Genomic DNA, 27452 nt, shown 5'->3' with positions numbered 1-27452 from the left:
CGTCGTTGGATGGGATAACAACAACAAATATATTGGCTGATCCTAGAGAACGGGGATTGCAAAACAAAAGCAACAATAGAATATTATTAAAAATGGTAGTGTCATCGGTGTAAATTAACTGTACTTTTGACTTAAATTTGTCTTTTGGGACATGGTAGAGTCATTTTAGAAAGAATTTGCATTTGTTATCCTAACAGGGTTGCCACTTTCTCCCACGTTTCCCATGGTCTGGGGAAAATATCATAATACCCTCAGATCAAAAATTTGTTCCCTCATATAAACATATAAATTTTAAAATATTCATTCGGAAAGTGGATTAATATCAACCGTTCTTTTGTTTGCCGCATAATAAAAAAGTTAGAAAATCAAATATTGGTAAACACAATACATCCAAGTGTAAACCCCTTAAGGCCATCGGCACATTTTGGCGGAAAACGTTGGGGAAACTTTAAAAATAATGCTAATAGGAACTTCCAAGAATTAGTTGGGGCTCTTATTTCCGATGTATGACCTAGAGTACTTCGCAGAAGAAGTTTTGAAAACAATTTGAAAAGTTATACACTGGCCAAGAAACCATTGACACACCCAAAGGAAGACAATTTATGAAACACTGGTAGAAAATGCAATGTTTTACATGGTTTAAGCAACCCAATAAGATTCTTTTATTTTATTTTCAATAAATTATATTAAAAATAAGATTTAATAACAAAAAATATAAAAAACCTGTATTATTTAGCCATATGAGGATATTTTACTCACTGTTGGTTGAAACAATGGGTTCTTGACCGTTGTGTTGTTTGAGTTGGGAGCTGTATAACTTCTCAAATTGTTTTCAAAACTTCCTCTGCGAAGTACTCTGGGCCATGTATCGGAAATAAGAGCCCCAACTTATACTTGGGTGTTTCTATTCGCATTATTTTTAAAGTTTCCCCAACGTTTCTAGCCACAATGTACCGATGGCCTCAAGGAGTTTATTCCAGGATGCATCGTATTTACCACTATTCGGTTGGTTAAATTTTTTATTATGCGGCAAACAAAAGAACGGTTGATATCAATCCACTTTCCGAATGAATATTTTAAAATTTAAATGTTTATATGAGGGAAAAAATTTAGATTTGAGGGTATTATGAGGTTTTTCCCCAGACCATGGGAAAAGTGGTAGAAAGTGGCAACCCTGTTAGGATAACAAAAACAAATCCTTTCTAAAATGACACTACCATGCCCCAAAAGGCAAATTTAAGTCAAAAGTACAGTTAATTAACACCCATGACACTACAATTTTTAATAATATTCTATTGTTGCTTTTGTTTTGCATTCCCCATTCTCGAGGATCAGCGAATATTATTGTTGTTGTTATCCCATCCAACTACAAAGTACAGAAACAACTTGTTGGAAGCTCTCTGTACATAATAAAGAACAACTGGGCACAAAATATTATATTTTTAAAAGTTGTAACGGATCCAAAAATTGAATTACTGCAAAATCCTAGATTTGTTGCTATTGATATGCACAACACTGTATGGTGGGTTCTTACACCCTTCGGGCTGTTTGCTCACGAAGTATGGATTTTCCCCTGAAAAAACTTTTACTATCGTAATTGAGGCAGCGAATGCAAGTTGCTTCAACAAAAAAGCGATTCGATATCAGTGATTCGATATCAGGTCTTAAAGTGAACTTATCCGAAATATTGTGTGGGAGGTACCGGATGGCGTGGACAAATGTAGTCGATATTTGAACCTGATCTATATCTCGTAAATATATTAGAATGTGTAAAGTATGCACCAATTCGGCCACTCCCTTCAAGAGTTACCGTACGAAAAATTTTTCGAACATTTTTGAACTTTTGTGGGGGAGATTCCTGAAGAAGTGCACCGATATGGCTTATCTTCGAACTTAAACTATGTTTGGACAAAATATTACTAAGGTCAATTTTTGGATCGAATCGGCAGATCCGTTCTAGAGTTATCTTGCGCTCCAACCACCTCACACGGTGTCATAGGGTTTTTTTTTGCAACTTTCATGCTATTTTCTCAGGAAGTATGGACTTGCCGCTAATGAAACTTGTACCGTCGCACAGTGGTTCAGAATCGTTTTTTCCTGGTCAAAATTCTGTAACTTTTGAACGGATAGAGATATATTCATAATTCTTTTTTTGTTAGATAGATAACACAATCAGCTTTCAGACGAATTATAAGCGGTCAAAGTTAAAGGTCAAGGTTAAACTTTTGAGTTTTTTAACTACTTTTCATCAAAATATGAGTGTTTTTGTGGTTTTTATATCTTCCTATGTATTAAAGATGGTCAAACACCAACAAATAAACAAAATAATTACCAAAAAAAACAAAAAAAAAAAAAAAAAATCGAAAAAAATGTCGAAAATTTTTTTTCAAAAAGTTGTAAAAAAAAATTTTATTTAATTTTTTCAAAAATTAAAAAAATTCTCCTTGGGTTTTAATAAATTTATATAACTCGTATAAAAACTCATATACTCAAAAAAGTTGTAATTTGTGTCAAAAACTGTAATTCATATGAAAACAGTATAGAAAAACACATATTTTTACACATGTAATTTTAATAAATTGAAAAAAGTGTTAAACGGACGGAACGGGACGGGTACAAAAGTATATATGGGCTGGAAGAAGAGACTTTCGGGCATCTTTCTGTGAAAACAGAACTTTGTTCCATGCTGTTCCACAAAAGTTCTAGTCCACTAAATTTGGAATTTCATAAAATTTAGTACCCGAGGAAAAATAAAATAGGTCATGTTGTGTAAACGCTACGGTAATTTACTAAAACGATTTTTAAAGGCCACAATCCTGCCTACCTTACAAAAAACAATGAACACAATATCTGTTATAGTTTCAGAGAAATAGCTTCGTCTTTCTCCAGAAATGTGCAAAAATGACGTATTTCCCAAAAATGGGGAAAATGCTCGTCTTTAGGGGCACGCCACGCCCACACCTTCCAATATTTGTGGCCTAATTTTTTGGTTTCCTTAGTTTGAATATGTTTACTATCGAATCCCATATAGAAATTAAATATCTTTGACAAAACAAAATTTTGATTTTTGGCCAGGAAAATCGATTCCTGAACCATTGTGCTTCGTATGGGGGGCAGTGAATACAAGTTGCTAAAACAAAAATCAAAGCGATTCTAGAGATGGCCCTAAACTGAACTTTTCCGAAATTTTGTGTGGGAGGTACCCGAAGGAGTGGACCAATTGAGTCCATATTGGAACCTTATCTAAGTCTGGTACAAATTTCACGATGTGCAAAGTATGGACCAAAGCGGTTACTCCCTTCAAGAGTTATCGTGCGCACCGAACATTTTCGAACTTTTGTGTGGGAGGTACCGGAAGGAGTGGACCAATATAGTCCATCTTCGAACATAAACTAAGTTTGGGCAAAATATTACGAAAGCCTAAATTTGAATAAATGCTGAGGGTATAACGAAAAAAAAAAACAAAAAAAAAAACAAAAAACTCGCCGGAGCGCTTTTTAAATAAATCGCGATTCAAGTTGCCATTTTTAGGGTTTTTTAGGTTTTCACGATTTTGCTTGGAAACTGCATGTCCTATCGAAATGGGACAAAAGAAAATGTTGTAGCTATGACCATTTTCTACAAGATTAACCTTTATGACAATTTCGTAGGATTTACCGTTATTGAGATATAGAAGTTCAAATAGGGACAATGCATTGACTGTATCGTGTCATTATAAAAAAATGGCATGACTGCAATTTCCCAAATATAAACTTAAATATCTCAAAAATGGTACAACCTAGGAAAAAATTACGAAAGCCGATCTTGTAGAGAATTTTCACAGCTACAACATATCCTTTAGTGCCATTTCGAAAGGATTTGCAGTTTTCTAGCTAAATCCTGAATAAAGAAAATTTGAAAGTTTGATCTGAACCTCTATATCTGAAAAATGGTAAAACCTAGGAAAATATCAGTCAGCCAATCTCGTACAGAATTTTTACTGCTATAACATTTTTTTTAGTCCCATTTCGATAGGACTTGCGGACATTTTCTTTAGTCCCATTTCGATAGGACTTGCGGACATTTTCTTTAGTCCCATTTCGATAGGACTTGCGGACATTTTCTTTAGTCCCATTTCGATAGGACTTGCGTGAAACCCTAAAAAAAAACCCTAAAAATGTGAACTTTGATCGCGATTTATTAAAAAATCCATCCAGCGATTTTTTTTTGTTTTTGGATTTTTCTCATCTATAAATATTGCTGTTTCAGAAAAATATGTTTCAGAATCCGCAAAAACTTCCCTGGTCTAAGCGGTTTTAATTTAAAGTTAGTTAAGGTGCACTGTGCATAACATTGTAATAAAAGGAGGCGATAAGTCAATCCATTGTCCTAATTTGAACTTCTATATCTCAAAAATTGTAAAACCTACGAAAATATTATAGATGTCAATCTTATAGGGAATTTTCACAGCTACAATATTTTCTCTAATCCCATTCGATAGGACTTGCAGTTTCCCAGCAAAATTGTGAAGACTTAAAAAACTAAAAATCTTTTCATTTAAAGTTGGTTAAAGATTACCGTTTAGGACATAAAGATCGAATCCTTCATCGATCGATTTTTTTGCCGACAGAGATATACCCTCAGCCCGTGTGATTTGAAACTTTCATCTACCGCCAGGTCGAAAAGCGGCCACATAACCAAGATCCTTTTCCCTAAAAATTATGTATTTAGAGGGTTTTCTGAATTTTGTGTCCTTTCTTGAACTTATGAACTTGTCGACAAATATATGGATTTGTAATTAACAGTCATATATGATGCGGAAGTGGTACCATTTTGAAAATGGATCTTATTTTTAGAGTCATTTCTTTTCGATAGATATCGCTCCCATCAGCCAGATCAGTTGGTCATCGTATAATTTAGAGCTTTTGGGCCACTAAGTCAGGATGCATGGACTTGCGCTCGAGAAATATAATATCACTGCAAACACGACCACAAGGAGTAGATTCGGTATAAATTTCCAAAGGATCTTCCTCAAACAGATCCTACTTGTAGTGGAGGTACCTTTAGGAGAAGACCTATATAGGCCATTTTCGAAGTTAAACTAAATTTGGACAATATATAACAAAGGTAAAAATCGGGGGTTTTGTTTACAGATTTCAGGCCATTTTCTCGGGATGTACGAAAAAACTTTTAACGTCGTAATGGGGATAGCGAATAAACTGGACGTTTCCTAAATTTCATGTGGGAGGTATCCGAAGGAGTGGACTTATATAGACCATATTCAAACCTGATCTATGTCTCGTGGATATAATAGAATGTACAAAGTATAGACCAACTCGGTAACTGCCTTCGGGAGTTATTGTGCGCCACATTTTAGCTAAAAGTTTAGAACTTTTGTGGCGTAGGTGCCGCACAATGGTTCAAGAATCGATTTTCCTGGCTAAAAATCAAAATTTTGTTTTGTCAAAGATATTTAATTTCTATACGGGATTCGATAGTAAACATATTGAAACTAAGGAAACCAAAAAATTAGGTGGAAATATTGGAATGTGTGGGCGTGGTGTGCCCCTAAAGACGAACATTTTCCCCATTTTTGGGAAATACGTAATTTTTGCAAATTTCTGGAGAAAAAGGTAGCTATTTCTCGGAAGCTATAACAGATATTGTTTTCATAGTTTTTTTTTTTTTTTTTTTTTTTTTTGTAATGTAGGTAGGTTTGTGGCCTTTACAAATCTTTTTAGTAAATTACCGTAGCGTTTACACAACATAAGCTATTTTATTTTTCCTCAGGTACTACATTTTATGAAATGCCAAATTTAGTGGACTAGAACTTTTGTGGAACAACATGGAACAAAGTTCTGTTTTCACAGAAAGATGCCCGAGATGTACCCGCCTCGTTCCGTCCGTTTAACACTATTTTTCAATTTATTGAAATTACATGGTAAAAATGTGTGTTTTTTGTACTGATTCCATATTAAAATTTTTTTGAGTACATATATGCGTTTTTATACGAATTATATAAGTTTTATGAAAATCCAAGGAGTATTTTCTCAATTTTTGAAAAAATTTAAATTTTTTGTAATTTTTTTTACAAATTTTTGAAAGAAAATTTTCGATTTTTTTTTTTAGTTTTTTGGTATTTTTTTTTTGTTTATTTGTTGGTGTTTGACCATCTTTAATAAATACCCAGCAAAAAAAGGTCCTCCCAAAATCATGGGTTTTGTAAGGGATTTTTGGCAGCCGTAACTACTCACAAACCCCCTTTCTTCCCCATTATTTTTACAAGGGCATGTCGCACTCAGTTTCTAGTTATTTTATGACCACTAGAATAACTTGTTATTCTCTGGCCACTAGAAGTTGAAAATTAAGGCGAAAAAATTCTATTTTTAGAACAGTTGATGTAGAGATTTTTTTTTAATTTCATCACACTTCTTTACTTTTATTTTACTTTATTTTATTTCGCTGTCTGCCCGAATTGAACCCACGAACCCTGTGAATTCTAGCTAAAGACTCTACACACTGTGCCACGCACACAAATATTAAGGGTTGCTTAAGAACTTAGATGGGCAGTGCACATGTGCACCACGAACTGTTATTTTTTAATTAAAAAAACTCCCGTGCCGACGGTGAGCGTTGAACACACAACCCTAGGATCTATAGTCGGACAAACACACACACTGTGCCACCGTCCTCATTACTTAGTGAGAAGTAAAGTAAGTAGGTTTGCCTTGTAATTTTTTTAGAAAGTAACCCATTACTTCTCAGATTACTTTTAATGCGAAAAGAAGCTTGTTTACATTACTTTGTAATGGGTTACGTAGTGACTAACGGATCCGAATTTTTGCTGGGTAAGAAGATATAAAAACCACAAAAACACTCATATTTTAATGAACAAGTGAGAAAAGGCTATAGTCGGTACGGGGCCGACTATGTGATACCCTACACCACTACCTCTGTGCATTGTCTTTTCACTCGAAAACATTTCTTTTATGGAGATACGAAAGTTTTCACCTATCTGGATCTTATACCAAATGACTTAAGGCGAACTGAACCAAAATAATTAATATTTAATTTTATATTTGACTACTATCGACATCACCAACATCAATATGCTTCTATCTCTGTGAGAAAATTTCGTGATGATCCGATCAAAATTCCGACCTGTAGTGTGATTGGACAAAAAGTGGAAAAAAGGGATGTATTTCCGACTATTGCGATATCTCTATTATTTTACGACCTACGCCAACCTACTTTGCATAATTTTAAAGATGGGATTTTCTACTTTCTCAGTCAGGCTTTGCTTTTAGATGGTCCCCAACCAAAAGTTGTGATATCCGTCATTATTATTAACCCAGATATGCCCATTGCTTGATCGTGATCATTTTATAAAAATACTTATATTATTTTAGAAGCAAATGTGAAATAAAAACAGTATGTTTATATGGTTTTTGAAAATTTTTTGAAAAAAGTGGTTTTTGAGGCCACTTTTGGACACAGGGTTTTATCATATAACTGAGAGTTATGGGACACAAAACATTTGACATATAGTCCAAAGACACCTTTTCGGCATCTAGTTAACGTTTTTTCGTAGTAGACTCCACATTGTGTATGTTTTCGTTATAAAACTACCCAATAATTAATCGGTCATAACGCAAATCATTGTAAAAACTAAGCGATAGATGGCAACTTCGATGGACTTGACCTCAAAACTCAAAAATAGTAGATCAAAATAATGGAATCACATAATATCCCAAGAGCTACAGATGTGTACTGAGTATATCACCAAAATAAACGGTACTTTGATAAACATAACATATCAAATTAGCAAGAATTTTGTGTGTCCTATATATAGGACGTTGGGCATATCTGGGTTAAAAGCGCAAAAATTAAAAGTTGGGTTTTATTTGCGACTATTGTTTGTTTGATCACCTACGGGAACCTGCTTAACATCATTAGAAAGGTATTTTCTACTTTCATTGCCAGGGTCTTGTTTTTGGTATAGCCCTTATAGAAGCTGAGATATTCGCTTTGGAAAAAAACGTTGTCTTTTTATCCGAATAAGTTTTTTGCCCATTCCGGCCCTAAATATTATCCGACCATCACCAAATTCAATAGGCTTATTCCTCTGTGAGACCCCATTAACCTTCATAATTTCGTGACTATCCGATCAAAATTGCGACCTGTAGCGTGATTTCCAAAAAATGGATAAATAGGATGTAATACCGACTATTGCGATATCTCCGTTATTTGGTCACCTACGCCGACCTAGTTTGCATCATTGTAAAGATGGAATCTTCTTCTTTCATAGCCAGGCTTTGCTTTTGGAAAGTCCCCAACCAAAGCTGTGATATTCATCATTATAATTAAAATCTCAAAAATGAAAGTTTGGGTTTTATTTGCGACTATTGTCATATTTTCGTTGTTTGATCACCTACGAGAACCTACTTTACATCATTAGAAAGGTGATATTTTCTACTTTCATTGTCAGGTTGTACTTTTGGTATACCCCATACAGAAGCTGAGATATTCGCTTTGGAAGAAAACGTTACCTTTTTATCCACATAAGTTGTTTGCCCATTCCGACCCCTAAATATTATCCGACCATCACCAAAATCAATAGGCTTCTTCCCCTCCGGGACCCCCATCAACATCCTAAATTTCGTGACGATACGATCAAAATTGCGACCTGTAGCGTGATTACAAGGTTTAGATGGACAGACGGACGGACTGACGGACGGACACACATAGCCAGATCGACTCAGCTCGTCGAGACATTCATTTTGGCCAAAACCAACTTATAATACCCTCCCCACATAGTGGTGTAGGGTATACAAATAGTTAAAAAACTCAAAAGTTTAATTTTGACCTTGAGTTTCTCTGCAACTACCAGACCGAATTTGACCGCTTATAATTCGTCTGAAAGCTGAAAAAGAATTGTGAAAATATCTCTTTCCGCTCAAAAGTTACAGAATTTTGACCAGGAAAAAACGATTCTGAACCACTGTGTACCGTAAGGAGTGTACCGATATGGCTCATCTTCGAATTTAGACTAAGTTTGGACGAAATATTACGAAGTTCAAAAATTCGTCCAAACGTACTTGGGTCACATTTTACCCGTATGAAAAAGTATACATATATCCTCGTTAGCATAAATACTGAGGGTATAAAAACATATTTAAGTAAGCACTTCCTTCCTATGACATCCCCATGTAAAAATTATGACTTTTACGGTCAATTTGTAAGTAGTTACTACTGCCAAGATTTACTGAATAAAGACATTACTTGGTAATGACTTTTTTGCTGGATGTGTTCTAAAAAGTTGTTTATTGATATCTAAAGTAAATTTTTTAGTTGGTTCTTTGCTTCAATTTTGATATGTAGCCCAAAATCCGAGAAAAAATTATAAGGCCAATTTGATTTTATGTGTTCACAATTTTTATTCTTTAAGACGAGAACTACAACTTTGCTTCCATGAGTGAATCCAAATTCTTAACGGTTTATAAGATATGAGCCTGAGAAAATGATCCCTTTTTACATCAAGGCCTCAGGTCTTTGGGGACCCATAACCGCGAATGTCGAAGTGATAGGGAAAAACGTCGAGACACGTGTCTTCTTATTTTTGGTCTTCTATCACGCTGTGGTGTCAGAATATGGGTAATAATTTTCGTGTCGCATAGTGTTATTGTCTTGGCTACAATTTTCAAAAACTTCAAGTCAACATCGGCAGGCTCGCTATATGCTCTAGTAGATGTTTTTTGCTCAGTACAATCCCAATAATCAGAAAAGCGACGCGCCTGTTTTCAAATCGCCCCGGCCTAGTATACGAAGAAAATTTCTGTAGTGTAGTAACTATTGTTTCGCAGGTGCTTAATCATGAAAAGAATGCATGCTTTAGCTGTCTATAGTGATTCTAGACCCTCGGCCTTGATGATAACTAGGATATACATATGTATATACGCTTGATACGATCAAATATGTGCCTCCATAACATGTTGCTTTTAGGCCCCATATATAATTGAATTAAATCCGTTTCAGACAATTTGGAGTCGATTTAGCACTGTCCGTCCGCCTGTCTGGCTATTGGGTACGATAAACCATGAAGGCATCAACTGACTCAGTCCTATTCGCACCTCGTAATATATTATTCAAACTTAGACAAAATTAAAAAAAATCGAAGAAGAATGCACAAAATCTGTATTTGCCAAGCAATATCTTTAAATATACATATTATTACTCCTGACGTTGCTATTTACAATATTTAACAATGTTTTTGTTGTTTTCTTTTTCATTGCAGTTTTATCCAAGGGGCAGGGTGAAACTTGTCGCTATCGTTTTCTTGGCAAATATGGTGGTTACTGTTGGATTGTTACCCAGGCCACCATTGTCTATGACAAATTGAAACCCCAAAGTGTGGTTTGTGTTAATTATGTCATTAGGTAAGTCATTCACGTTACCATATTGAATTTCTATATCTCGTATCTATGAATACTAACCATTAAAAATAATTTATTTAAGATAAAGTGTTAATGAGTTGTTCTAAATGAGTAATTATAAAATAAACGTTATGATATTCAAAATATTTAAATTAAGAAATGGAAAATGCAATTTGTTCATTATTGAAAAGGGGAATATTTGTTTGAAAAAATCACAAAGGAATTATTTCATCCCAAAGCCTAAAAGTATGCTTTCTCTCCCCAATAGGACCTAAAAGTAGTCTTTGCTATTTACTCATTGCTTTTCGGGACTTATTTCATTTTTACAATTCAATAAAATTACAAAGTATAGTTTAAGAAAAAGTAATAGGTAATTCAATTGGAAATTTTTTTCTATAATGAAAAGATTAAATTACTTACCCACAAGTACCTAAAAGTATTCTATACTTTTTACCAGAGTTGTTGGTGATTGTGAACAAATATCTTAAGCTTCACATAAAGATCACCATACAAAAGCAAGTTCTTATTAATCTCCAGATTATTCTTGTAATTTTACATAAATTCCCCTTGGAATATCGGATTTCACATAAGCTGTTCATGTTGATTGACATTGAAACCTACACACACGTTTTAATTTACATTTATTGGGTTTTTGCATAACTTTGTCCCTTGTTTGCATAATTTCCCTAAAGGAGAAAAAAAAGCACCAACAACTTTGAGGTTTCCAGCCACAAGTCCTCCACCTCCAACTCCAACGTCTTCCCACAGCTTTAATTACTTTAAAATACTTTAAGCAAAAAGTTATGAACAAAATTTGTGAAACCCAACAGCGAAATTTATGACAGCCGAAAAAGTTTTCAATTTTTACGACTTTCTTTCATTTACTCTCCTCTTCAGTTGTTAGGAAATATTGTTGGAAATATTTGTGTTATTGAGTGTGTGTGTCGCGCTTAATTTGTGTTGAGTAATAAATTTTGTTTGTTTTGTGGTTTTCCTTGTTTTATATTTCTAAATTTACTTGTCCAGTTTTTTGCTTATGTTTTTGCCACGTGTTTGCAAAAAATAGGGTCATTACGATATTCACTCAATTGAATTGAAAGTTTTGCCTTTCCAATAATGTTTTTTTTTTTCGTTTCTTTAGAGGCATTTTTATTGTCTGGCTTTACTGAGGTGCGCCACTTATCTCCTAAATGTAGGCTAAATTTTTGTGTAACGTGGAATTTTAAATAGACATTTTAAATTAATTAAAACTATTAATTCAGAGACTTTTGAGGCTATAGTATAAAGTAGATTTCCTTTGAGGCCAACTACTCTACAGAAGATGACCTTCGAGGCCACCTACTGTGCAGTAAATGACATCAATGATTATTGATGAGATCAACTGTTCTGAAGAAGATGAGCTTTTAAGGCCACCTACTCTACAGACCGTACAGTAGATGACCTTTGAAGCCATATACATACTCTAGAGAAGATAAAATTTGAGGCCGAAGATGACCATTGAGGCCACTTTCTTTACAGTAGAAAATGATCTTTGAGGCCATCTACCCTACAGAAGATCACCTTTGAGGCCACCTACTCTGCAGAAGATGACAATTGAGGCCACCTTCTCTACAGTAGACGACCTTTAAGCCCATCTAACCTACAGTAGATGACCTTTGATCCCATCTACTCTACAGTAGGTAAACTTTGAGATCAACTACTCTGCAGAAGATGAAGTTTAAGGCCACCTACTCTACAGAAAATGTCACTTGAGGTCACCTACTCTATAGAAAATTAAATTTAAGGCCAACTATTCTGCAGTAGATGAAATTTGAGGCCACCTTCTTTACAGTAGATGACCTTTGAGACCATATAATCTATAGTAGATGAGCTTTGAGGCCATATACTCTACAGTAGATGACCTTTGAGGTCATACACTCTATAGTAGATTACCTTTAAGACCATCTACTTTAGAGTAGATGACCTATGAGACCATCTTCTCTACAGATCATCTATTCTACAGAAAATGACCTTTGATGCCATTTACTCTACAGTAGCTTATTTTTGAGGTCATCTACTCTACAGAAGGTGACCTTTGAGGACATCTACTTTGTAGTAGATGACCTTTTAGGCAATCTACTCTATAGTAGATGACCTTTGAGGCAATCTACTCTGCAGTAGAGGACCTTTGAGGCCATTTACTATGTAGTAGATGGCCTTTGAGGCTATCTACTCTATAGTAGATGACATTTAAGGCAATCTACTCTATAGTAGATGACCTTTGAGGATATCTACTCCGCAGCTGATGACCTTCGAGGCCATCAAATCTGCAGTAGATGACCTTTGAGGCCATCTACTCTGCAGTAGCTTACCTTTAAGACCAATTACTCTACAGAAGATGACCTTTGAGGCAATCTACTCTATAGTAGATGACCTTTGAGACAATCTACTCTTTAATAGATGGTCGTTGAGGCCATCTACTCTGAAGTAGACGACCTTTGAGACCATCTGCTCTGCAGTAGAGGACCTTTGAGGCCATTTACTATGTAGTAGATGGCCTTTGAGGCAATCTACTCTATAGCAGATGACATTTGAGGCAATCTACTCTATAGTAGATGGCCTGTGAGGCAATCTACTCTTTGGTAGATGGCCTTTGAGAACTTCTCCTCTGCAGTAGATGGCCTGTGAGGCAATCTACTCTTTGGTAGATTACCTTTGAGGCCACCTACTCTGCAGTAGATGACCTTTGAGGACATCTACTCTACAGTAGATGACCTTTGAGGCCAACTATTCTACAGTAGATTACGTTTAAGACCAACTACTCTACAGAAGATGACCTTTGAGACAATCTACTCTTTAGTAGATGGTCTTTTGAGGCCATTTACTCTGAAATAGACGACCTTTGAAACCATCTGCTCTGCATTATATGACCTTTGAGGCCATTTACTATGTAGTAGATGATCTTTGAGGCAATCTACTCTATAGCAAATGACATTTGAGGCAATCTACTCTTTGGTAGATGGCCTTTGAGGACTTCTACTCTGCAGTAGATGACCTTCGAGGCCATCAACTCTGCAGTAGATTACCTTTGAAGCCATTTACTCTGCAGTAGATGACCTTTGAGGCCATCTACTATAGGGTAGATGACCTTTGAGGCCAACTACTCTACAGTATATTACCTTTAAGACCAGCTACTCTACAGAAGATGGCCTTTGAGGCAATCTACTCTATAGTAGATAGCCTTTGAGACAATCTACTCTTTGGTAGATGGCCTTTGAGGACATCTACTCTGCAGTAGATGGTCTTTGAGGCCATTTAATATGTAGTAGATGACCTTTGATGCAATCTACTCTACAGTAGATGACCTTTGAGGCCATCTACTCTGCAGTAGATGACCTTTGAGGCCATCTACTCTGCAGTAGATTACCTTTGAGGCCATCTACTCTGTAGTAGATGACCTTTGAGGCAATCTACTCTTTAGTAGATAGTCTTTGAGGCCGATGACCTTTGAGGACATCTACTCTGCAGTAGATGACCCTCGAGACCATCAACACTACAGTAGATGACCTTTGAGGCCATCTACTCTGCAGTAGATGACCTTTAAGCCCATCTACTATGTAGTAGATGACCTTTGAGGCTATCTACTCTTTAGTAGATGGCCTTTGAGGCCAAATACTCTACAGTAGATGACCTTTAAGCCCATCTACTATGTAGTAGATGACCTTTGAGGCTATCTACTCTGCAATAGATGACCTTTGAGGTCATCTACTCTGCAGTATATGAACTTTGAGGCCATCTACTCCGCAGCAGATGACCTACTCTGCAGTAGATGACCTTTGAGGCCATCCACTCCGCAGCAGATGACCTTTGAGGACATCTACTCTGCAGTAGATGACCTTCGAGACCATCAACACTGCAGTAGATGACCTTTGAGGCCATCTACTCTGCAGTATATGACCTTTAAGCCCATCTACTATGTAGTAGATGACCTTTGAAGCTATCTACTCTTTACTAGATGGCCTTTGAGGCGAAATACTCTACAGTAGATTAACTTTGAAGCCATCTACTCTGCAGTGGATGACCTTTGAGACCATCTACTCTGCAATAGATGACCTTTGATGTCAAATACCTTTGAGACCAACTACTCTGCAATAGCTGACCTTTGATATAAAATACACTACAGTGGATGTCATTTGAGGTCATCCACTCTACATTTACTCCATAGTAAATTACCTTTGAAGCCATCTTCTACAGTAGATGTTCTTTAAGCCTATCTGCTATTCAATAGCTGACATTTGAGACAATGTACTCTACCGTAGCTGGCTGTTGAGGCAATGGTTGCGAGAATATATGACCAGTGAAGCATTATTTTAGCTTCGAATCTTGTTTGATATAAGTTGCAGGATAGTCTGCAATGGTAAACTTTTTTATAGCAAGTGTGGCCTTAGCGGAAGTTTTTATTTCAAATTCACTTCCTTTATATTTTAGCTTCACTACCAAAGAAACTTCGTTGCACGAGCCAACATCTGTTTTATTCTCACTCACCACAAAAACAAACCTAAGTAAGCAATTATTTTATTTACGAACTCTAAGGTCTCTGCCTACCCTACCCAATCATCATTCCTTGCCCGTAGACAAAAGTTACCTGTTCCACAAAACAAAAAAAACAAAAACACTTTGCTTTTAACAAAAATTCCTTTCATTTCTTAAATGACTGCCTAAAAGTATGTGACAGTGCCAAAAATTCCATATAACACCAAACGAAGAAAATCTTTTGGATTTTACGCTTGTCAAAGCATCAATGCTGGTGCTGCCTGTCTAACATAATTTATTCACTCAACTTGTCACAGCTTTTGGTTGGCTTTTAGTCATTTACATTAAAGCGTAAAGAAGCATTCTATGGAAGGTGGTAAGCCTACTTACTTATATTTTTTAATAATACAAGGGAAAAAACAGCAAATTGAAGCATATTTTAAGGCGCTTAAATTATTCAGTCTTCTCATTCAATGATTTTCCCTCTTTCTGTTTTTTTTTTTTTTAAATTATGGAATGGGTTTCCATTCTTTACACTTAATTGAATATATATTGGGGAAATCTGTGTATTATTCATAAGTGTGGGAGTATGAGTGTGTGTGTAGGCGTTAAATTATTATGTGAGGTTATTGTGTGTTCGTAAAGCATACTTCAAGGCTTTTATGAATAATTCTGCGCAATTTTAATGTGATTAGGCTGTTAATAGCCTTTCTTCCTGTTGTTGTGATGCGTAGAAAGGATACCCCTAATAACAGCCTTTGGTTAGGTAACTAATAAACATATTTTTTATTACAGCCACCTAAGGTAAGTATAATAACATTAATATTATAAATTATGTATAAAATCATTATTACATTTTCCCCCTTTTTTTATCAATGATGAACAAATTCGTGCTTTGCCTAGGGTTTTCGGTTATTGAATTTTAGATACTTCATTATTTTTTATTATATTTTTTTATTATTATGGTACTCAATTAATCTAAGTTTTTCGGGTGTCTATATCAATTTTAATTAATTTGTTTAATTGAAAATTTCCTCTTACAATATTTAAGTAAATACGCTATCATTGTTTGTCTTTGCCTATCTTCGTCTCTATGTTAGACATTTTTGTTCGTTTACATTTTTCTCATCGTTTATTGTGATTAATGAAGCCATTTGAAGTTGTCAAAAATTGTCATTGTTGATTATTGATGTATGGCCTTTCTTCCATTATTCCCTTCGCGCTCTCTTCCGCTGTTCTCTTCATTTTCTGCAGACTCTTTTTAAATATTGTTAAACTCGTGCCTTAACTTTAATTAAAACCTCATTGCAAAGAGACGTACACTTATTTACAAAATTGATTGAATAGAAAAAAAACACAACCATCACGCACCCTATTCCGAATGCTTCAAAAAACGTCATCTACACAAATGCCGTAACAAAATATTTAAATTTCAATAGAATCGTCATAGAGGTATTGTCTGTCTGTAATGGACCAATTAAGATGCCAGAAAATGTGTATTACGCATCAAAGTTTATTGCGCCGATAATATGTTATTTAATGCACGAGGGTGACATACTAAATTGTGGGAAATATAGGAAATTATGTTGGAGCCAATATAAAGAACATTTGTGACCTTAGAGGACATCTACTCTACAGCAGAGGCAATCTAAATAACGTAATAGAAGACCTTTGAGGTCAGGTAAGATATCTGTAGTGGATAAACTTTGGGTGCATCTACTCTACAGCAGATGAACTTTGAGTCCATCTACTCTACACCGGATGACATTCGAGGCCATCTACTCTACACTAAATGACATTTAATATCATCTTCTCTACACTTAAGGCTTTGAGACAATATACTCTAGCCTGTAAGACCACCTACGCTACAGTAGATGACCTTCAAGACCACCTATTTCGGAGTATATGACTTTGGAGACCACCTATTTCAGAGTAGATGACTTTTGAGACCACCTGCTCTACAATAAATGACCTTTGAGACTGTTTGGTCTACAGTATATGACCTTTAAGGCCATCTACTCTACAGTAGATGACCTTTGAAGCCATCTACTCTACGGTAGATGACCTTTGAGGCCCTTTGCTCTACAGTAGATTACCATTGAGACCATCTACTCTACAGTATATAACCTTTGAGGTCATCTACTCTACCGTGGATGACCTGTGAAGCCAACTGCTCTATAGTAAATGGCCTTTGGGACTATGTGGTCTACAGAAGATGTCCTTAAAGGGCATCTACTCTACAGTAGATGACCTTTGAGGCATCTTACTCTACAGTAGATCATCTTTTAAGCCACCTACTCTACAGTAGATGACCGTTGAGACCACCTACTCTACAGTAGATAACCTTTGAGGTCATCTACTCTACTATAGATGACCTGTGAAGCCCACTACTTTACAGTAGATGACCTTTGAAGCCAACTAATCTACAGTAGAAGAACTTTGACGCCATGTACTCTACAGTGGATGACCTTTGAGGTCATCTACTCTACCGTGGATGACCCGTGAAGCCAACTGCTCTATAGTAAATAACTTTGAGGTCAACTAATCTACAGTAGATGAACTTTGACGCCACCTACGCTAAAGTATGTCATCTTTTAAGCCATATACTCTACAGTAGACCACCGACAAACCGTCTACTCTACAGTAGATGACCTTTGAGGCCACTTACTCTACAGTAGATCATATTTTATGCCACCTACTCTACAGTAGATGACCGTTGAGAACATCTTCTCTACAGCAGATAACTTTTGAGGTCATCTACTCTACTATAGATGACCTTTGAAGAAAACTACTCTACAGTAGATGACTTTTGAAGCCAACTAATCTACAGTAGAAGAACTTTGGCTCCATGTACTCTACAGTGGATAGCATTTGCGGTCATCTTCTTTACAGTGGATGACCTGTGAAGCCAACAGCTCTACAGTAGATAACTTTGAGGTCAACTACACTACAGTAGATGAACTTTGACGCCATCAACGCAGAAGTACGTCATCTTTAAAGCCATATACTCTACATTAGATGACCGGTAAACCATCTGCTGTACATTAAATAAGGTTCGAGACCATCTATTCTATATTATATGGCTTTTGAGACCATCTACTCTACAGTAGATGGCCTTTGGGGCCACCTTTTCTACAGCAGATGACCTTTGGGATCATCTACTCAATAGTAGATGACTTTGAGATCATCTATTCTGCAGAAGATGGTCTTTGAGACCACCTGCTCTACAGAAGATGACCTTTGAGGGCATCTACGCCACAGTAGATGACCTTTGAGACCATCTACTCTACAGTAGACGGCTTTTGAGACGTTTTACTCAACAGTAGATGACCTTGAGGCTATATTCTCTGCACTTGATGGCCTTTTGGAGCATCTACTTGGCAGTATATGACCTTTTAAGCCATTTTGTCTACAGTAGATGGCCTTTGTGTTCATATAATCTACCGTAGATCTAATCTACAGTAGATGGTCGTTGAAATCATCTACTCTACAGCAGATGGTATTTAAGACATATGCTCTACAGTATGCTCTTTGAGGACATCTACTGTACAATATATGACTTTTGAGTGGATCTACTCTAGAGTAGATGCACTTCGGGTACATCTACTGTACAGTGGTTGTTTGATTTACTCAACTGCACAGTATATGAGCTTTGAGGTCACCCACTCTCCAGTAGAATACATTTGAGACCAACTTCTCTACTGCCATCTACTGAGGCCATAAAATCTACAGTAGATGACCATAGAGGCCATCTATTCTACAGTAGACATTGGTGCCATCTAATGTACAGTAGTCACTTGAAGCCATCTACACCTTCAGAAAATACACCATCAAGAAATATATTTAAAAATCCATGTTTATGGCCTCGGATGTTCCCTCAAAAAATATATTTAAAAATCCGCGTTTATGGCCTCGGATGTTCCCTCAAAAAATATATTTAAAAATCCGCGTTTACGACCTTGGATGATCCTTAAAAAAATATATTTAAAAATCCATTGAGCATTGAGACCATCTTCGCTACAGTAGATGACCTTTGAGACCATCTTCTCTACAGTAGATGAGCTTTGAGGCCATCTACACTACAGTAGATGAACTTTGAGGCCATATACTATACAAAAGATGACATTTGAGATCATCTTCTCTACAGTAGATAACCTTTGAGACCAGTTTCTCTACAGTAGATGACCTTTGAGACCATCTACTCTACAGTAGATGACCTTTCAAACCATTTTCTTTACAGTAGAATACCTTTGAGACCATCTATTCTACAGTAGATGACCTATGAACCATATTCTCTTAAGTAGATGACCTTTGAGACCATTTTCTCTACAATAGATGACCTATGAGACCAACTACTCTACAGTAGATGCCCTTTGAAACCATCTTTTCTAAAGCTGATGGCCTTTGAGGCCATCTACTCTACAGTAGATGACCTTTGAGGCCATCTACACTACAGTAGATGAACTTTTAGGCCATCTACTCTACTGTAGATGACCTTCGACGCCACCTACTCTACAGTAGATGACCTTTGAGGCCATCTACTCCGCAATAGATGACCTTTAATGTTATATACTCCACATTAGATGACCTTTGAGTCCATTTACTCTACAGTAGATGACCTTTGAGACCATTTTCTCTACAGTAGATGACCTTTGAGGCCTCTTACTCTACAGTATATCATCTTTTAAGCCACCTACTCTACAGTATATGACCGTTGAGACCACCTACTCTACAGTAGATAACATTTGAGGTCATCTACTCTACTATAGATGACCTGTGACCTGTGAAGCCAACTACTTTACAGTGGATGACCTGTGAAGCCAACTAATCTACAGTAGAAGAACTTTGACGCCATGTACTCTACAGTGGATGACCTTTGAGGTCATCTACTCTACCGTGGATGACCTGTGAAGCCAACTGCTCTATAGTAAATAACTTTGAGGTCTACAGTAGATGACCTTTGAGGCCATCTACACTACAGTAGATGAACTTTTAGGCCATCTACTCTACTGTAGATGACCTTCGACGCAATCTACTCTACAGTAGATGACCTTTGAGGCCATCTACTCCGCAATAGATGACCTTTAATGCTATCTAATCCACATTAGATGGCCTTTGAGGACATCTACTCTACATTAGATTACCTTTGAGGACATTTACTCTGCTCTAGATGACCTTTGAGGATATCTACTCTGCAGTAGATGACCTTTGAGGCCAACTACTCTACAGTAGATGACCTTTGAGGTCATCTACTCCGCAATAGATGACCTTTAATGCTATTTAATCCACATTAGATGGCCTTTGAGGACATCTACGCTACATTAGATTACCTTTGAGGACATTTACTCTGCTCTAGATGACCTTTGAGGACATCTACTCTGCAGTAGATGACCTTTGAGGATATCTACTCTGCTGTAGATGACCTTTAAGGCCAAATACACTAAAGTAGATGACCTTTGAGTCCATTTACTCTACAGTAGATGACCTTTGATACCATTTTCTCTACAGTAGATGACCTTTGAGACCATTTTCTCTACAGTAGATGACCTTTGAGACCATCTACTCTATAGTTGATGACCTTTGAGGCCTACTACTCTACAGAAGATGAGCTTTGAGGTAATCATATTTGTGGCCATGGATGATCCTTCAAGAAATATATATAAAGATTCACGTTTATGACCTTGGATGATCCTTCAAAAAATATATTTAAAAATCCACGTTGATGGGCTTGGATGATCCTTCAAAAAATATATTTAAAAATCCACGCTTATGGCCTTGGATGATCTTTCAAAAATATATTTAAAAATTCCACGTTTATGGCCTTGTATGATACTTCAAAAAATATATTTATAAATCCACGTTTAAGGCCTCGGATGATCCTTCAAAAAATATATTTAAGAATCCACGTTTATGGCCTTGGATGATCCTTCAAAAAATATATTTAAAAATCCACGTTTATGGCCTTGGATGATCCTTCAAAAAATATATTTAAAAATCCACGTTTGTGGCCTCGGATGTTCCTTCAAAAAATATATTTAAAAATTCACGTTTATAGCCTTGGATGATCCTTCAAAAAATATATTTAAAAATCCACGTTCATGGCCTCGGATGTTCCTTCGAAAAATATATTTAAAAATCACGTTTATGGCCTTTGATGATCCTTCAAAAAATATATTTAAAAATCCACGTTTAGGGCCTTGGATGATCCTTCAAAAAATTTATTTAAAAATTCACGTTTAGGGCCTTGCATGGTCCTTCAAAAAATATATTTAAAAATCCACGTTTATGGCCTTGGATGATCCTTCAAAAAATATATTTAAAAATCCACGTTTGTGGCCTCGGATGTTCCTTCAAAAAATATATTTAAAAATTCACGTTTATAGCCTTGGATGATCCTTCAAAAAATATATTTAAAAATCCACGTTCATGGCCTCGGATGTTCCTTCGAAAAATATATTTAAAAATCACGTTTATGGCCTTTGATGATCCTTCAAAAAATATATTTAAAAATCCACGTTTAGGGCCTTGGATGATCCTTCAAAAAATTTATTTAAAAATTCACGTTTAGGGCCTTGCATGGTCCTTCAAAAAATATATTTAAGAATCCACGTTTATGGCCTTGGATGATCCTTCAAAAAATATATTTAAAAATCCACGTTTATGACTTTGGATGATCCTTCAAAAAATGTCTTTAAAAATCCACAAAATAATCCACATTTATGGTTTTGGATGGTCCTTTAAAAATCCATTTAAAAACATATTTAGAAATCCTTCGGAAAATATTTTTAAAAATCCACGTTTATTGCCCGATTTTTTTTCGACTACTGCAATACCCACCCTCGTTCAAAGAGAATTACATTGTTACTATTATGTAATTTTTGTTTGTTGTTTTTTTATTTATCTCAACCTATATTTTGTTAAATTTTTAATTCGTTGAGAGTTTGTCGTTCGTTTTCATTCATGCTATGAACTTTAATTTTATTTCAACTTTTTTTTTGTTATTTATTTACAATGCGTTGAAATTGGGTGTCACACTTTTGCTGTGTGATTACATGCTTGTTGTAGATTGGTTCTTTATTTTGTTTTCCGGTTCATACCAGACATTTTGGGCAATGTACCAACAATTCTATTTCTATTTTCTCCTCTACCGTATTCCCCCACAATTAGGTGTTGTTAAATTGTAATTGTTTGCGTCATTTTAATGTTTAACTGCATCTGTAAATCATTTATAACGTATGCCAAATTTCAATATAGATTACCTATATGATTTAGTAGGTACACTAGGGTGGATTATTGGGTGTGACTATTTCGCACGGAAACAAAGTTTCAAAAAATAAAATAAATGTAATAAAAAAATAAATAAATTAAATTTTCTGCAGTCTTGCTTGTATTTTGCATTTGCGTATGATCATTATAATAATCATACGCCCCGTATATGCTCTATTAATATTAATTATACGCCCCTTTTCTATGAATCTTTATTTTATATTTTTTTTTTTCAGTGAAATCGTGTAAATTTATATTGAAAAAAATCTGAAGTGTTAATTCCTAAGCTATACACACTTTTTCTTAAACATAGCAAATCATTGTTCTTTTTACCGTTACGCCAAATTGTTTTGTTGTTAAGAATTGTTTTTTTTTTTTTTTGCTTTATTGAAATCATTTGATTTAGATTTTTGTCTCATTGTTATTTTGTTTTTCATCGCGGGTTCAATTTAGGTTAAACGTTTCACTGATTGGTAGATTTTATGTTCAATCAGTAAAAATGGTGGCAATTATTGGTGGCAGTTTTAAGGTGGTCTCGTTTCCAAGATCAAAATTAAAATAAATAAAATAATATACACTTGTTTGAAAAATATGCCATATAAGAATATGACATATTTCTCAAACAAGTGTAAATTATTATTTTTATTTTAATTAAAAATAATTTAGATTTCATTTTTGTTTTATTGGCTGTGAAAATTACTAATTAAATTAGAAATTAGTTTTTCTTTTCGTCTTAAAAAGTATGCCAACATTTAACATCTGTACGTATAACAAAAATTTTGCTATTTAGCCAAAAAATTGTGTTAAAATAAAAAAATACAAACTACAAATGTAAAATTTCAACAATTTGTCACAACAATTTTTTTTTTGGTGTTGATGATCATTTTCCTTTTCAACGCAAACTAAATAAAGTCAAGCATCAAATCAAGAGTGCCACAACTTATGGCCATAATCTACCAGGCCATATCTCATTTTATTTTCTTTTAAAGAAAAGTCAGAGTAAACTGCCAGAGACTTGCTGGCATTACATACTTGAGAAGAACGAAATCAAGTATGCCACAGAGGGGCCAGGAATTGCCATTTGACTAACAATGAGACAGCTTGGTGGCTTTTTTCTTACATTTCTTTGCTTGGTATTTTGGTCTACTAAGAGAATTGATTTTTTTTATTATATTTGTTATGCCTTGATCATTTAGTTGTGGGCTAGTTAAAGAAGGAGGTGGGGTTTTTCACAAAGAAAACAATTTCACTTTTTATTTGTTTAATACGCCAACGAACGACAACAATGATGACCAAATACAAAATTTCGAAGGTTAGAAAATACAAATACACACATAAAAATACCACCAACCATCTAACAGAAAAAGATACGACTAAGCAAATAATTGAAACAAACAACCAGGGCGGAGGAGGAGGAGAGAGAATAACTTAAACAAAGCATTACAGAAATAGGACATGACATGAATACCGACATATATTTTTGTCTTCTATATTTAAGATTGTTTTCGTCTTGATTTAGTCAATTTTGTTGTCTTGCTAAATGTCAATATTTTATGGTAACAATTTAGCATAGTCTCGAAAACGTAAATACAAACATATATCACAGAGGTTGTTTTTTTTTTGTAAACAAAGTGGCAATTGTGTAATGTGATAGGTTAGGCTAAATATATGAGTTGAAAATCAGCGCCACTTTAAAATCAGCCATTGTGGCGCATAAGTTTTATTGCAGAATTTATTAAGAATACGCCCCGGTGTTATTTAAATTATTATAAATTATACGCCATATAAATCTCTTCGTCCTGTAGTAATGTACTGTTGGTGTTATTACTAAATATAAAATATAAAATCTATACTTATAAAAGAGTTCAGTAATGATGACTCACTGACTCACTGATTCACTGATTCACTGACTCACTGACTCACTGACTGACTGATAATCAACGCCCAGGCTAAACGGCTGGAGCTAGAATCTTGAAATTTTGGGTGAGGGTCACTCATGGTCCGAATAGGTCAGATAAGGCTCGGTTTTTGGAAATTCGAACTAGAACAGTACGAAAAGTACTAAAAGGTACTAAATATGGTACCCTTAGTATTAGGCAAACGCGAAGAGCTAGAATTCTGAAATTTGGAATGAGGTTCACTGATGGAGAGTTAGAAAGGTGTACCAAAGGGTTTTTGGAAATTCGAACTATAAGTGTACGAAAAGTAATAAAAGTTACTAAATTTAGTACCATTTGGTATAACGTGAACGGACAGAGCTAAAATCTTGAAATTTGGAATGAAAATCAAGGTTTAGAAGATAAGTTGATATTAGGAGGTGGTTTTGAAAATGTGTACTCATGTGTACGAATAGTACTAAATAGTACTAAATTTGGTAAAATGTGAATTTGGGCGAACCGATAAAGTTGGAATTCTGAAATTTTGAATTACTATTACTGTTGGAGTGTAGGTTTGAGATATGGAGGTAGTTTTCGAAATTCGTACATATGGGTACGGAAGGTACTAAATAGTACCAAATAAGGTACAATTTGGATTTGGGGAACGGATGGACCTGGAATCCTGAAATTTAGAATTAGGATTACTGTCGGAGTGTAGGATAGAGGTATTTTGGAAATTCGTACTTTTGGGTACGAAAAGTACTAAATGGTACCAAATTTGGTACAATATGAATTTAAGTGATCGGATAGAGCTGGAATAGTGAAATTTGGAGTTAAGATTACTATTGGAGTGTGGGATTGGTATACTTTTGGAAATTCGTACTTATGGCAACGAAAAGTACTAAATGGTATCAAATTTGGTACAATTTGGATTTGGGTGATCAGATACATTTGGAATCCTGAAATTCGAAATTAAGATTACTTTTGGAGTGTTGGATAGAGGTAGGTTTGGAAATTCGGACCTATGGGAACAAAAAGCACTAAATGGTACTAAACTTGGTACAATTTGGATTATGGTGATCTGATGCAGCTGTAATTCTGAAATTTGGAATTAAGATTACTGTTGGCGTGTAGGCTTGAGGTAGTTGTGGATATTCGTACTCTTGGGTACGAATAGTACTAAATAGTACCAAATTTGGTACAATTTGGGTTTGGGTGAACGGATATAGCTGAAATTCCGAGATTTGGAATAAGGAGTACTATTGGAGTGTAGGATTGATAAAGTTTTGGAAATTTTTAGTTATGGGTAGGAAAAGTACTAAATAGTACTAAATTTGGTACAATTTAGATTTCAATGTTGGGATACATTTGGAATCGTGAAATTCGGAATTAAAATTGCTGTTGGAGTGTTGATAGAGGTATGTTTGGAAATTCGTACTTTGGATACGAATAGTACTAAATGGTACCAAATTTGGATTTGAGTTATCGGATGTATCTGGAATTCTGAAATTCGGAATTAAGCTTATTGTTTAAACATAGCACTGAGGTAGTTTTGAAAATTGGTACTTATGTGTACGAAAAGTACTAAATGGTACCAAATCTGGTACAATTTGGATTTGGGTGAACGGATATAGCTGGAATCCCGAGATTCGGAATAAGGATTACTGTTGGTAAGTAGGATTTATGAAGTTTTTGAAATTTTTAGTTATGGGTACGAAAAGTACAAAATGGTACCAAATTTTAATTTATGTGATCGGACACATTTGGAATCCTGAAATTCGGAATTATTGTTAGAGTGTTCAAAGAAGAAGGTTTGGAAATTCGTACTTTGGATACGAAAAGTACTAAATGGCATCAAATTTGGTACAATTTGGATTACGGTGATCGGATGCAGCTGTAATCCTGAAATTTGGAATTAAGATTACTGTTGGCGTGTAGGATTGAGGTAGTTGTAGAAATTCGTACTCATGGGTACAAAAGTACTAAATGGTACCAAATTTGATACAGTTTGCATTTGGGTGAACGGATATTTTATTTTAATTTATGTGATGTTGATGTTGGGGTGTTGGTAGATGTAGGTTTAGAAATTCGTACTATGGATACGAATAGTACTAAATGGTACCAAATTTGGATTTGAGTTATCGGATATATCTAGAATCCTGAAATTCGGAATTAAGCTTATTGTTTGAACATAGCACTGAGGTAGTTTTGAAAATTTGTACTTATGGGTGCGAAAAGTACTAAATGGTACTTAATTTGGTACAATTTGGATTTCGGTGATCTGATGTAGCTGCCATACTCAAGTTTGGAATTAAAATACCTGTTGAATTGTAGGATTGATAAAATTTTAGAAATTTTTAGTTGTGGATGGGAAAAGTACTAAATAGTACTAAATTTGGTACAATTTGGATTTGAGCGAACGGATAGAGTTGGAATCAAGAAATTTGGAATTGAGATTACTGTTGGAGTGTAGGATTGAGATATGGAAGTAGTTTTTGAAATTCGTCCTTATGAGTACGAAAAGAACTACATTTTGTACAATTAGGATTTGGGTGAAATTATAGCGCTCGAATCCTAAAATGTGGAATTAGGTACACTTAGGGGTACGAAATGGTTCCATGTGTGGTACAATTTTGTATTGGTTGAACGGATAGATCTGGATTCGTGAGATTTGGAATTAAGATTACTGTTATCATTTGCTTATAACGTCCGATTTACACAGGATTTGGTACAATTTGTTATTGTGTGAAGGGAATTTAGGAGGAGGTTCGTATTTATGCATTTACATGTAAAGTACTAAATAGTTCTATAATTGGTTTTGGGGGAACAGATAGAGCTGGAAATGAGGATGGCGGTTGTTGGGTTAGGCCGTATTTGCGCTGAGAACCTCAATTAAAATATCTCAAAAAATGTGGACTGCTCTTGATGTGTAGGCGTGACGAAAATCGGACTAAAGTGGTACGTATTAGTACACAAAATGTTTCCACCATTCTATATTATATATTGTTTATTTGTTTTGCATATTTAACCACCGACGTAGCCAGGGGGGGGGGCCCGGGGGGCCGGGGCCCCCCCCGAAATGATTTTCGATCCCATAGGATATTAGCTTATGTTACACATTTTTGTTAATTTTTGAATAAAATTTTAAAATGTTTTAAATTTTTCAAGAAATATGTAAAGTATTTGGAGGAAGTATTGCAGAGAATTATTTAACTACATTGATATACTTATTGTCCAACATATTTGAAAGTATAAAGACTAATGAACACGTTAGGCTTTCTGAGCAATTTGTTAAGTTTAAAGGTGTTTAAGTGTTTATTGGTAATTTTAGGCTGAATGCAAGTGTTACTGAGTTCAGAAGAAACTGTTTATTTGTATTTGTTAA

At 35.3% G+C, this 27452-nt stretch overlaps 1 protein-coding gene across 5 annotated transcripts in view; it reads left to right on the top strand.

Annotated features, from left to right (window-relative positions):
* The window catches only part of sima (HIF-1 transcription factor component sima), a 519843-nt gene that overhangs the window by 231977 nt on the left and 260414 nt on the right, over positions 1 to 27452 (top strand). For all 5 annotated transcript variants that reach the window (XM_073960486.1, XM_073960484.1, XM_073960485.1 and 2 more), the window contains one exon: positions 10274 to 10415. In XM_073960486.1, coding sequence (XP_073816587.1) covers positions 10274 to 10415 — 142 coding nt within the window. The remainder of the gene's footprint in view (positions 1 to 10273; positions 10416 to 27452) is intronic.

This window comes from Musca autumnalis, unplaced genomic scaffold (genome assembly GCF_047663935.1).
Source record: "Musca autumnalis isolate F117 unplaced genomic scaffold, ASM4766393v1 scaffold_1, whole genome shotgun sequence".
Lineage (NCBI taxonomy): Eukaryota > Metazoa > Arthropoda > Insecta > Diptera > Muscidae > Musca > Musca autumnalis.
This window is presented reverse-complemented; position numbering and strand designations above follow the sequence as displayed.